Source organism: Onychomys torridus, chromosome 2, assembly GCF_903995425.1.
Source record: "Onychomys torridus chromosome 2, mOncTor1.1, whole genome shotgun sequence".
In the NCBI taxonomy this organism is placed as follows: Eukaryota; Metazoa; Chordata; class Mammalia; order Rodentia; family Cricetidae; genus Onychomys; species Onychomys torridus.
In genome coordinates, this window is record NC_050444.1 from 80,763,541 (window position 1) to 80,776,447 (window position 12,907).

Genomic DNA, 12,907 nt, shown 5'->3' on the forward strand with positions numbered 1-12,907 from the left:
CCTCTAATGGCCTGGAGTGTAGCAACCTGATCTGTAAGTCTAGGGAAGCAATGGAATCCTGGCATCTGGGTATTGTATTTACGGATGCTCCACAGCATGTCTCTCCCTGTAGCAGCAAGGATCTCGGAACCAGCTATGAAGATGGAGATAGAGAGCGCATAACTTGAGCAGTGTTTGGCCTGGGCTTCTAACAGTGAGACCCTGCTGCAAAAACAAATGGCTATGTGTGTAGTTCAGTGGTTGAGTGCTTGCCTAAGTGTGCTTTTCTAAGGCTCTGGGTTCAATCTGTAGCATGCCTAGTGTGTACACTCCCACACACAAAGGAGTAATAGCACCTACCTATTTAAATTAAAAAGCAATATGGATAAGGTGCCCCACACAACACAGGCATATCCAACCCATATTATGTTTTTACTATCTACTAGTTATTCTGTCCCTGAAAACTTCAGGAAAATGAAAGGTCACTCTCCTGAATAAGGTCAGAATCTTTACAAGCACCTGGATAACCTCCTGGGCACTGGTAATCCAGAAATGAACAGATCCTAAGGAATACAGAATTGAAACATAATGTAGTTGTGCTCAAAAAAGATTAGCAATTGCAGTAAGTCCTAGTCTACTGATGAATAACTCTTACTCTTATTCTGTTCATAAAACAGCATGGAAATTCTTGGAAACCTAAAAATAGAAACTTCTATCCTTCACACACTGCTTTCAGCCAGGAACACTAGGAAAGCAACATATTAAAGGCTGTTTAGAAGCATGGGCTAGGAAAGCAGACTGCCCGGGTTCAAATCTACTGCCTGCCACTTCATGGCTGAGCTCTGGTTCACGTCTGCAAACTCAGGTGTACCCTCTCAGGAACTGTGTCTGCATGAATCACTCGGCACTGTCTTACACAGCCCTCTGCATGTCAGCTAAGTACAAAAGGCAAGCCATGCAGAGGCACGAAAACAACTGGGAAATCCTAGCGGGGAGTTGCAGGAGGGAAGGAGTAATGCAGGCAGTCTTCTCTTTGCCCTCTGTAAGGCCTTTGCAGGCTGCAATAAAGAGCCCCTATCTACAGCCTGTGTCTCGGGTTTTATTGTTGTTGTTGTTTTTTTTTTTTTTTTTTAAGACAGTAAGATGACAGGGCTTAGGGGTCATTAATAAAACTGGAATAAAAGTTTTGTTATATATAAAAAAAAAAAGGCATGGAGCAAGAAGAGGAAACTACACATTCCCCTTTATCTCTACCTTCGCGTATACATCACTCACAAACTATCCAGAAGCCTGGGTAAACCCAGCTAAGGAGTCTCTTTGAAACTTGATTCCAGGTGTTCTGGCTTCCACAACTGGTGGTTCTGTCCCTGAATTGTATGGCAAAATGGGGCATGGGGCAAAGGTGTCCAGCGTTCATGGGTTCCTGCTGCAGGAATTCAGGCAAGTCCCAAGGGAAGAAGAATTAGAGTACCTCTTGTCCTGTTCGAAATGCTCGTGTTTCCCTCATTGTATAAAGCCTTTGTAAGTGGATTTGACTCGGACAGTTTGTTCATTAGAATCCAATCTCCATGAGGGTAGGGGTCTTTGCCTTGGTTTGGTCTGCTTTTAGGGTTTTTTTGTTTTGTTTTGTTTTTTACATTTTGAGACAAGACTTTATTCTGTAGCCCAGACTAGCCTCCAACTCCAACCTTCCAAGTGCAGGGTTACAGCCATGAGCACACTCATCTGGGATCTCTATTGCTTGCAGGATGGTCAGCAGGCACCAAATACTGAATAAACAAGTGAAGTGAAAGTCCAGGGGATCAACTCCAAGTGTCCAGGTTTGGGGTCCTTTTGTAAAGACAAGGACATCACCTCTGATGGCGATTACCTCTCAGAGCTGGGGACTTCATTGCTACTACTTTTAAGGATGTCTCACATTTTTTCCAAAAATATATTTAATTTTAAAAACAAAAATCAGGTAAGCTTTCCACAGTCCAATTTTCCAGAAACAGCCAGCATTTGGCTCCTAGCTTATCAGAAAGTTGAACAGCAGTAATTTCACGCAGACATTATTTCTCCCTGCAGGAGACAGAAAACATTCTGCTTGGTTGTACACACTTAATTCTCTAAATCTGTTCTGTATTTCCGCCATCATTTTATTCCATTCCTGGGGTCTGGCATGCAAGAGAATCCATCTCTAAAACTCAAAGTTTCCAAACTGAGATGTGCGGTTGTTGGGCTTGGGTTGGGGTTTATAACCGATTCGATCATTTATCATTTGTTCCCGGCTCTTGGGGTCACTGCTGAGCCCAGCAGCCCCTTCTCCATCACTGGTTCCTACACCTTCTACATCTTCCTTCTGTTTCTTACGGGTCTGAAAGTTAAAAAAAAAAAAAAAATTAGGAAAAACATTCTTTCAATTAGCAAGTATTTAATCTAGCATTTACCATACACAGGTATTGGGTATGGGGCAAGGTTAGGGGCTAATAAACAATAAACTGATATCCCAAGTTTAGGATAGTTACAAGAAGGATACAGGCATGCAATCTTAGAAAATGTAACCCTACCTTCCAGAATATCACAGTCTAGAAGGCAATGAGCATGGAGACTATTAATTATATACATAGAGAGTTCAGGGTTATAATGGGAGGTCCACAATGCCAAAGAGACACAAAGAAAAGGTGATGAGGAATTTAGGGTACAGTACAAAGGCCTGCAGGAACCTGCAGTTGGAGATAGTGGATATAGGGAACAAAAGGTATTTCAAGGAAACTTTTTAATGAGAACAAGTGAAAAATGACATGACTCGTAGACACCAAGAAGCCACAGCCTTGCCAGGCATGGTGTCGCACACCTTTAATCCCAGCACTCAGGAGGCAGAGCCAGGTGGATCTCTGTGAGTTCAAGGTCAGCCTGGGCTACCAAGTGAGTTCCAGGAAAGGCGCAAAGCTACATAGAGAAACCCTGTCTCGAAAAACCAAAAAAAAAAAAAAAAAAAGAGTGAGTTCCAGGACAGTCAGGGTGGTCACACAGAGAAACCTTGTCTCAAAAATCCAGAAAATAAAAAATAAACCTACAGCCTGACTGGTTCCCCACAACTATGGTAACACAAGAAGAGACGATGCTACCTGGGGTAGGTGTCAGTTTGGGGGCTTCCTTCTGGCTTTTCCATTTCGTAAGTTAATTGTCTATTTGTTTATTGATGATGCTAAGGATTGAACCCAAGGCCTCATGCATGGTAGGCAAGCAATCTACCACCAAACTATATCCCAGCCCCTGTTTTGCTTTTGGTTTTGTTTTGAATTTTTTGGAAATTTCCTCTTTATTCTTGGGACCACTACTGCAACTCAATGAGCCATAAGTCTAATGCGAGGGAAAGAAAACCTACAACAGACAGATGACCTTGCTGTCAATCCAGCTGGCACCACCCTGCATCAACAGTGGCTACACTTGTCTCAACTTGTGGCTGAGGACCTCCTAAACAAGAAGGGTTTCCTGCTTCCGCTGCAGAAATCTTCCTGATATGGGTGTCACTCCCTCTGTGGCTGATTTCCTACGATTTCTTGAAGGCATTTGGCTGGACTGTCCCCAAGTAACCTGTAGCTTTCCTGATTAACTCTTTCCTAAGGATGAAAGCCCTTCTCTGCTGTGTTTAGAACTCTTCAACTGGACTATTACAAGCTCAAAGCCAGCCTGGCCTACATGGTAAAACCTTATCTCAAAAACCAACAAAAGAAGCGTGCTACATCCCTCCACCACACTGCCTGCGTTTCCTTCGTTCAAACTGTCACTTCATGGCTCTCTGATCTGACTGATTCCCAAGGCCATGGAGTTCTCGCCACTGCTGCAATCAGTTACACCATTGCCGAATTCCCTTCCCTATAGCCGCCATGCATTCAGCCACTAGCGTGTCTGCCTTAGGTTCCACAGCCTGACCCTGCTTACAAATCTCACAGCGCTGCCACCGCCACCCGCTTCCTATGACAACCCCTGCCACCACCGCCTCCATCACTATAGCTTCGTCTTCTGCCAAAGTTGCCACCATGACCAAAGCTACTTCCAAAGTTTTCTTCACAACCTAAAAAGGCCACCAGATCCACCTCCACCCCGGCCTCCTTGTTATCCAGCGGATAACATCTTCTTCAAAAAGGCCTTTTCCATGTCAAAATGATGCCAATGAATAGTGTTATTTCTGAATCGACTGTATGATAATTGGCACAAGTCATAAGGACAGATCCTCTCTATTCCACTGTCTGCACAAATACTTCTTTCAGTCTTGCTCTACAGGTCAAAGCATATGCTCCTGAATAGTATTTTACTGTCACCAACAAAAATCTTCAGTCAATGAGCATAAGGCATCCTTCCCAGAAAGGGCTCTTTGGTTCCTTCCACTCTGCCTATCCACCTTGCGTGGATGAGCAAATGCTGATCTATCTAAACAATACCATGGCCCATGAACATTTTGTTTGGGGCTTTCTCAAGACCAGACAATTTGTGAGTATGCCCTACTTCTCCAAATGTGTTCTTGTGCTCTCCGCTGTACCTTCAAAGGTCAGATCAATACAGTCCAACCAATCAGGGCTTTGGTTCTTCTGATTCACGCCCCTTAATCCTCCTGTTATAGCAGCAATGGCTTCAGTCAGGCCGCAGGAGACCAGACTGACTTTACGGCTGTTTGGAGACTGAACTCGACCTTTCCAATTCAACTTGAATGGGAGATACAGAGGAAGACTTAGACTTCGTTCTTTCACAAAAGAGGTCCTGCTCTAAGTCACAAGTGACTGCAGATTCCCATAGCCACCACTCCCTGACTATAAAGATGGCATTAAATGATAATGCTCTATCTACGGTTCTTTACCAGGAGCACAGCTCAGTAAATTATGATGGTAATTACACCACTTACTGGTGAACTGTGACCCCTCAAATCCCAGTATCAATGTACTAGAGTTAATCAAATAAGGCTGGGCTGAGGATCCCTTCTCCGAAATGCTTTGGACCCAAAGTATTTGGGGTTCAATTTTTTTTTTTCAGATTTTGGAATATTATGCATTGGATACATATTATGCATTGGATACAGAGGTCAAGCTAAAAATCCAAAATCTAAAATGCCCCCAAATACGAAATTTCCTGTGGTTACCTTTTAAATAACAACATAAGGAACCTGACAATCTGTGTTCAATCCCCAGAACCCATGGTTTTTTTAATACAGAAATAAAACAAAACTGGATGTGATGGTGGAGAGTTGTAATCCCAGCACTCCTAACAGCAAGCTAGGAGGCAGAGACAGCCTAGACACTCATGGGCAGGCTAGCCTGAAGTATACAACAGAAACAGGAAGAGACCCTGCCTCAACAGGGGGAGGAGAGGACCAGCACAAAGTTGTCCTCTGACCTCTACACATGCACTGTGGAAAATGATCACCCTCACTCACCCACATCATATACGTAATAATAATAAATAAAATTGTGTGTGTGCATTTGTGCGTGTATTGAACTTCCTGTTAATCTCTAATTAGTCAACACTACAAAGAAGCGACCTTAGAGGGTCACCCCCAAAAATCTTTATGAAAACTACTTTTAAGAAGCAAAGGGATCTCTGAGGATACTTAACTGGAATGAAATCATTTTACAAGTTTCATGTTATGAACAACTACAGACTATTCCTGAGGTGTAAACAAGTTTAGTGACAAAATGAAATCCCAAGGTGTAGAGGCAGAAAGATGACTCAGCAGTTAAGAAAGAGTACCTACTGCTCTGCAAAGGACCCAGGGTCAGTGCCCAGCACCCACATACATGGCAAAGAACCCAGGGTCAGTGCCCAGCACCCACATGGCAGGTCACGGCCATCTGTAACTCCAGTTCAGGGGTTCCGATGCCCCCTTCAGGCCTCCATGGACACTGCATACACATGGTGAGGACACATGTAGTCAAAATGTTCACAAAGATTTTTTAAAAAAGACCAGAGCTGGGCATGGTGGTGCATGCCTTTAATCCCAGCACTCAGGAGGCAGAGGCAGGGGATCTGTGAGTTCGAGGTCAGAGAACAGAGGTCTCTATGTAAAGAGACCCTGTCCTGAAAACCCAAAAAAGGGAAAGGAAAGGAAGAAAGAGCAGAGCCAAGCATAGGAAGGAGTGCCCAATTATAATGTCAGTCCTTGAGAGGCAGGGCAGGAGAGGTGGGACAGCCTGGGCTACTTACTTGACTCTGGGAAGGACAGAAAGAAGAAGGGCCACTTTCCCACTGTTTTCATTTTATTCATTCCAAGAGTGTCCCTCTCTCCTGAGCTGCAAGGACACCAAACCCACCACCCTCTGTGGAAAGGCCAACTCAACAATGAGCTGCTTCTGCAGAGTCAAAGTCCATTGGGCCAGCATTTTTGACTCCTCACCACTAAAATTTGATCCATTCTTGAAATTCATCCTTTTCAGGACTGAAGATGAATGCCTACAATCCCAGCACTCAGGAATCTGGGGTGAAAGGTCACAAGGAATTCTAGGCCTACCTGGGCTACACAGTGAGACCCTGTCTTAAAAACACGAAAAGAACAAAACCTTATGCTTACTAATATACTACCAATATGAATTCTTAAAAAGCAGAAAAGAATTGGGCTGGAAGACAGCCCTGTGAGTAAAGGTACTTGCTTGCCACGCCTGAGCTGAATCAAATCCCAGGAATAAACATGGCGAGAGAAGAGAAATAACTTCTGCATGTTGTGCTCCAGCTGCCACATGTTCCATGGCATGAGGACACTCTCATCACACACACACACACACACACACGCTGTGGAATACTTTTGTACTCTGTAAAAACTTGTCACTTGAACTGGTTTAATAAAACGCTGATTGGCCAGTAGCCAGGCAAAAAATATAGGAGGGGCAGCCAAACTGAGCATGCCAAGAGGAAGAAGGGCAGACTCAGGGAGAGGCAGCCAGCCACCGAGGAAGCAGGACGGGCAGAAAATGAGGTCACAAGCATGAGCCACGTGGCAGAGCACAGATAAGAAATATGGGTTAATTTAAATGTAAGAATTAGGTGGTGATAAGTCTGAGCTATCGGCTGAGCATTTATAGTTAGTATTAAGCCTCTGTGTCCATTATTTGAGAACTGGTGCACTGGACAGAACTTCCATACACACACACACACACACACACACACACACACACACACACACATACATACACAGAACGAAAAACAGATGATACTTCATGAGCACTACAGTTGCTGGAATGAAGAGCAAGAGAAACCTAAGTCTTCATATGAATGATGTAAAGCTAATTCCATGCAGGGTACATGCAAGATGGAATGTCCCCACCATCTGAATAAAGTACCTCCTCGAGCAGCAAATGCAAACTGGCTTGTAGGGAGCCCTCCTCTGGAAAGAGTCCAGTGCTTAATATACTAATCCTTGCCTTCAGGGAGCTTCTGGCCCAGCTGGAGAAAACCGCCCAACAGAGAGTTACAGCAGAGAGTGGTGCTACCTACAAGAGGTCAATCTGCGGTGGGGAGTGAACTTAAGCCAGCTTGGGGCTGGAAGGGGTCAAGTCAAGATGAGGTAGGTGGGAAGGGAGCAGAGTACACAGCACTGAGATTAAAGATAACTTGGCAGATAAAGTGGAGAGATGAGCAAGGACTAGGTCATAAAGGACCTCATGTACCATGCTTAGGAATTTGGACTTCATCCTGAAGGCATGGAAGAATTTATTCTTATTAATAGATATCTAATACTGTAAAATCTAACACCAGATTTAGAAATATATACAGCTGCCAAGTGTGGGTATGCCTTTAATCCCAGTACTCAGGCAAATGTGCAAGTTCAAGGCCAGCCTGGTCTACATAATGGGTTCCCAGGCCAGCCAGGGCTACACAGTGAGATCCTGTCTCAGACAAAAACAAAAAATACAAACAGTACCCCACTGCAGGCTAGATTCAATGGTAAAGAACATGGATAGGATTTCTTTAATCGAAGTTCCTAATGTAAAAGATTTTACAATAAACAACCAAATGATTGCAAGGAGCAGGTGAATGTTCAGTAAGAGTATCTGCCTAACATGCACAAGGTCCTAGGTTAATCTTCAGCACTGAGGAGAAAATAATGGTAACTCCAAGTTAATAACAAATGCTGACAGGCTGTAATGTTCCTCAGTTGGTAGAGTATTTATTTGCCTAGCATGCACAAACCTGAGACTAGATAGGTCACAGACTTAAGGGAAAACATAATACTATTCTGCTAAAGGAACAGGTCAATAAAATGACTCCAAATGACATACTGCTATACCCATAGATCAGTGTCTTGCTCAGTCACGTCAGAGAAGTTTCTTCTTGCACTAGATAGCAATTAACACAGAGACCCACAACTGGACAATGTGTAGAGACTTTGGAGCACTCAGTAATAAATGGAATGTCTTCCTCAAACCCTTTCCCTCAACACTCAGGGATCTATGTGGAAGAGAAGGCACAAAGATTGTTAAGAGGTGAAGAAGGATGACTCCAAGACACAACAGGACTGATGCACATATGCACTCAGAGACTGTGGCATCACACACAGGACATGCACAGGTTCAAGCCAGACAGGGTCCCAGCACTGAGGGAGAAGTAGACAGATACAGGATCCCACCCCTAACCAAGAAGCTGGCTGCAACTGACACTAACTGCCAAAGGGAAAGTCGGTTTTCTCTAACAGCTCCAACATCAGTGGGTATATCAATCACACTGCTAGGCAGACTCCATGCCCAGGAGTAGGCGGCCAACACAAAATGAACTCAATAGTATTTTTGTGGACTTTTTTGTTTCTTGTTTGGGGGATTTGTTTCGTTTTTTGAGAGAGAGAAAGAACATAAAGTTGGGTGAGTAATGAGGTAGAGAGGGTATGGGAGGAATTGGGGCTGGGGAAAACATGACCAAAATATATGAAAGCCAGGCAGTGGTGGTGCACACCTTTAATCCCAGCACTTGGGAGGCAGAGCCAGGTGGATCTTTGTGAGTTCGAGGCCAGCCTGGTCTACCAAGTGAGTTCCAGGACAGCCAGGACTGTTACACAGAGAAACCTTGTCTGGAAAAACCAAAGCCAAAAACAAAATACATGAAAAAGTTAATAAACAAATAAAATAGTAATGTAAAAAAAAAAAAGGATCATTTTCTGTTGTTTTGGGCCACCAAATTCTTTGCTATAGGAAATTCATTTTTGTTTTGAGATGCCTGTAAAGCACCCAAGTAGATTTGAAATAGGCCGCTGGTATATAGAGTCTGAGGTTCCGGAGGTAATTACTATCTGAAATACTCCTAAGAATTGGAAAGTGAATTCTTACCTCCAGGTCCTTCCTAATGCTCTCAAACTCTTCAATGTCATCGAGCTTGAGCTCCAGACGGGTTGGTTTTCGTCGCAGCATATTGAAATCAGCAGCAGAGTCAGACCCAGGGAGCTATGGGCTGTTAAAAATGTCGAGAGAGGAAAAACTTCAGGTGTCGAGTCTCAGCTACAAACGGATGAACTTGTACACACAAACAATAAAATAAACGGGACATTGACTCATGCATAGACTTCAAAATCTCTAAGCATCTGTTTTTTGCTGGGGGCTAAAGAGATGGTTCTCTGGTTAAGAGTAAATATCGCCCTTGCAGCGGACACAAGTTCAATTCCCAGCTTATAACTGCCTGTAACTCCAGCTTCAGGGGATCAGATGCCTATGCCCTCCTTGGACACCTGCATTCATGTGCATAAACCTATATACACAAAATTAAAAATGAAATCTTTAAAAACAAAACCAGCAAAATGCCAGTAGAGAATCTAGGCAGCAATCTTTTTGGGTTTTTTGGTTTTGTTTTTGTCTTTTTCTTTTTAATACTTTTTGAGATGCTTCATTCAAAACCCAGAGGACACCACAGATACAGCAGCACGGAAAGTATTCTCTGTTGAGAGTTTTAGGTCAGAAACCAAGCATGGCTCCCCAGATTCAGGTCCTGAAACCCTTCCAGCTATGAGCTCCCAAGCATGACCCCCAACAATCACCTTAATCTCGTGCTCCAAAAACCTCCAAAGAAATACACTAGCTAAAAGAAATTAGTTGAGGGCAGTGGCATGTGACTACAGTCCCAACTGCTTGGGGTCACTTGAGCATAGGCGTTGGAGGCCAGCAAAGAAATCCTGTCTGAAAAAAACAAAAACAAACAAGAAACAAAAGGAAGAAAGTTAGGAGTTAGGGAGATGACTGAGCAAGTAAGAGCACTTCCTGCCCAAGCATGTGGACCTCACTTCCAATTTCCAACTCACACATAAAAAGACAGGCGGAGCCAAGCAATGGTGGCACACCCCTTTTATCCCAGCACTTGTGGGGCAGAGGCAGACGAATCTTAGTTTGAGGACAGCCTGGTCTATACAGCAAGTTCTAGGACAGCCAAGGCTACACAGAAACCCTGTCTCAAGAAGAAAAAAAAAAAAGGCTGGGCATGATCTTCTAGAGGCCTATAACCCTGAGCTATGGAGGAACAGGGGCTTGCTGGCTACCAGCCTGGCTCCAGATTCAGGGAGAGCTCCTGTCTCAAGGAGTAAGGCAGAGTGGGACAGAGCAGGACACCCAGGAAACATCCTCTAGCCTCAAGGTGTACACACATGTGAATACACCACACTCACCATCACATACACACAAAAGAAAAATGGGAAAATGGTTAACTATCTCACCTTAATTCAACATAGTTAGGGAAAGTGGACAAGCTATAAATTCAATCTGCTTTCTGTGAACATCATCAGAGACTGTGACCACTCCTGGATATTAAAACCATGGCTTAAATCTCATGAAAACCAAACTTACCAATTCACAGGATTATCCACAAGATCTAGCCAGATCCTATATGGGTAAATCATTCACTAATCAGATGTTTGCTGAGCCGAGATATAGACATTTAAAATCACTCGCAACCTGTGGGGAACACAGACAAGACAACAGACTATGGCAGTCTAGTGTAAAGACAGAACTTTGGGAGGGCCTTCAACAGCACTGCATGAGCACTTAGCCCAGGCTGCGCTGCATGGGAGTGGCTGGGAATGTCAACTCCCTGTGGGAATTTGAAGGGGAGGCAGATAGGAACCCAGTAAGGCCACAGGACTTCAAAAATCATTTCATAGGGCAAATGAATGTTTGTGATGACAAAGCCCATGTTTGTTTTGGAACAGAAAACTAAGTGGAGCCTAGTGCCTGCTGAAGCTGTCATCTTTATGTCCTCCGCAGTACCCACAATTAGCAGATAACAAGTTTTGGAATAAACTGAGCTATCCAACTAGAGAAAGTGAAACTAACTTTTCTTGAGTCCTAGACTCTTCCATTATTTTTTTATTTCTCTTTAGTAACTTTAAAAACTCTGCTTTTTGAAAATTTTTTTTATCATATTTAGTTATTTATTGGATGTTGGTGGAAGCACGCAGCCTACAGCCCATGAACAGAGGCCAGAGACAACCTCTGGAAGTCAGTTCTCTCTTTCATGTGGGATGTCAGGCTGGGTACTGCTTCCTTTACCCACTGAACATGCTACATTCCCATTCTTTATATTACTATTATACAGAAGGCTTGTGAAGCTTGAAAAATTATCCCAGTTTTGTAAAATATAAGCAAACAGTTTAGTTAACAATGTCAGCCACCTATAAAAGTTACAATAGACCACTAGAGAAAAGAGTTAAAAGATAATGATCTAAGTGAAAGTTCCGCTATAGTGTGGATATGTAAATTACTATTGTATGCATCTAGAATCAAACAAAAGACTACGATGTATATAAATGAAGAAACATTTACCCTTCTCTAGGGAGGCTTAGCACAGCCAGGGGTGATATAATCAATACAAAACACTGGCCCGTGACATTTCAAACTGCTTTGTTCTAAATCAGATACTACCTTCTACCAGATCCCTAAGTAGAGAAATGGAAGAGGAAGCCAGTCCCAAAGGAAAAGGAAGAAATAATTAGAAAAGTTTTCTACTTGTATACAAACTGAAAGCCTCGCCACTAGAGGGCAGTATTGAGTGCGGGTTAAAAGAACTGCTCTCCACCCGCCACGTTAATAATCCTGCTACACTATGGCTCCAGAACGACGGATTAGCTTCATTTCTCACCAGAATTTATTTTCTGTACTCGGTTGTCATGTGACTTGGATGACTAAAATAGAATTCGCTCCTTGCGCATAATTCGGCGTTTAGTAAGCACTCAAAGAGGAAGTGCTCCGAGAATTGCATTTGTTTGGGGAAGAAACTTAAGAGCGGGAGTGAGTCTGTCCAGCTCAGCAAACACGAATATTTTGGCAATCCCCACAATCTTCATGTAAGGATTTAAAATAAGAAACCTTATCTCTGATGGCCTAGCAATAATCAGGGGAGCGAGGGCTGCTGGTATGCACTCTCCCTGGCGCCTCCCTGGACTCTTTTTTTTATCTCAAAGAACACAAAGAATAGGTTGTAAACAAGTAAACCAATAACAAACTAGGCCGCCGATCCCCCGCCACGTCTTTTAGTCCTAGAAGGCTCTTAGAATTTAATGTCTTCTTGAAGCCCAAAATCGCTGCGGAGCCACCCAGTTACGAGGGGCCCCCGGGAGGACTTCCGTACTGTACAATCCTCTTTACCAGCTCCAAGGCTGCACTAGTCTAGGGAGAGATTTCCATGGCAACACAGCTCTCGGCTTCGAGATGATGGAAGGCCTCCCGCAGGAGAGCAGAGACCTTCGGTTCGCTCCTGATTACAGTCGAAATCCGCGAACCTACCTCTTTTCAGGCCTCTGCAGCTTCCCAGAACCTCAACTCCCACCATGAAGCCATCGCTGCGCCGCCCCAACTACACTTCCCAGAATACTCTGCGCCTCTCTTCCCACACGCCTCTTTTCCCGCGAGCTTGAGTTGATCGCTCATGAGGCCACGCCCCTCGACGCCAGCAGACGCTTGGCAACTACGACGCCCAAGATACTTCGCGA

The 12,907-nt window shown here is 43.9% G+C and overlaps 1 protein-coding gene across 4 annotated transcripts; it reads right to left on the reverse strand.

Moving 5' to 3' along the window:
• Window positions 1-1,195: 1,195 nt before the first annotated feature.
• Window positions 1,196-12,786, reverse strand: Cdc26 (cell division cycle 26). Of its 4 annotated transcripts, XM_036179542.1 has the most exons (5): window positions 12,702-12,785; window positions 10,767-10,874; window positions 9,968-10,106; window positions 9,267-9,387; window positions 1,196-2,335 (listed from the first exon to the last, which is right to left on the reverse strand). In XM_036179542.1, exons 4-5 carry the CDS (start codon window positions 9,345-9,347, stop codon window positions 2,159-2,161), a joined length of 258 nt encoding a protein of 85 aa, XP_036035435.1. In that variant the 5' UTR covers window positions 9,348-9,387; window positions 9,968-10,106; window positions 10,767-10,874; window positions 12,702-12,785; the 3' UTR covers window positions 1,196-2,158. The 4 variants fall into 4 exon arrangements, with proteins under 4 accessions (XP_036035435.1, XP_036035437.1, XP_036035436.1 ...); XM_036179544.1 differs by lacking the exon at window positions 9,968-10,106 and having other exon boundaries at window positions 12,702-12,786; XM_036179543.1 differs by lacking the exon at window positions 10,767-10,874.
• Between the last annotated feature and the right edge of the window lie 121 nt (window positions 12,787-12,907).

Bases quoted from the DNA above. Each gene is read 5' to 3' on its own strand.
- Cdc26 (XM_036179545.1), bottom strand. From the start codon at position 9,347: ATGCTGCGACGAAAACCAACCCGTCTGGAGCTCAAGCTCGATGACATT. The intron at 2,336-9,266 runs GTAAGAATTCAC...TTTAACTTTCAG, and splicing joins GCATTAGGAAGGACCTGGAG to ACCCGTAAGAAACAGAAGGA.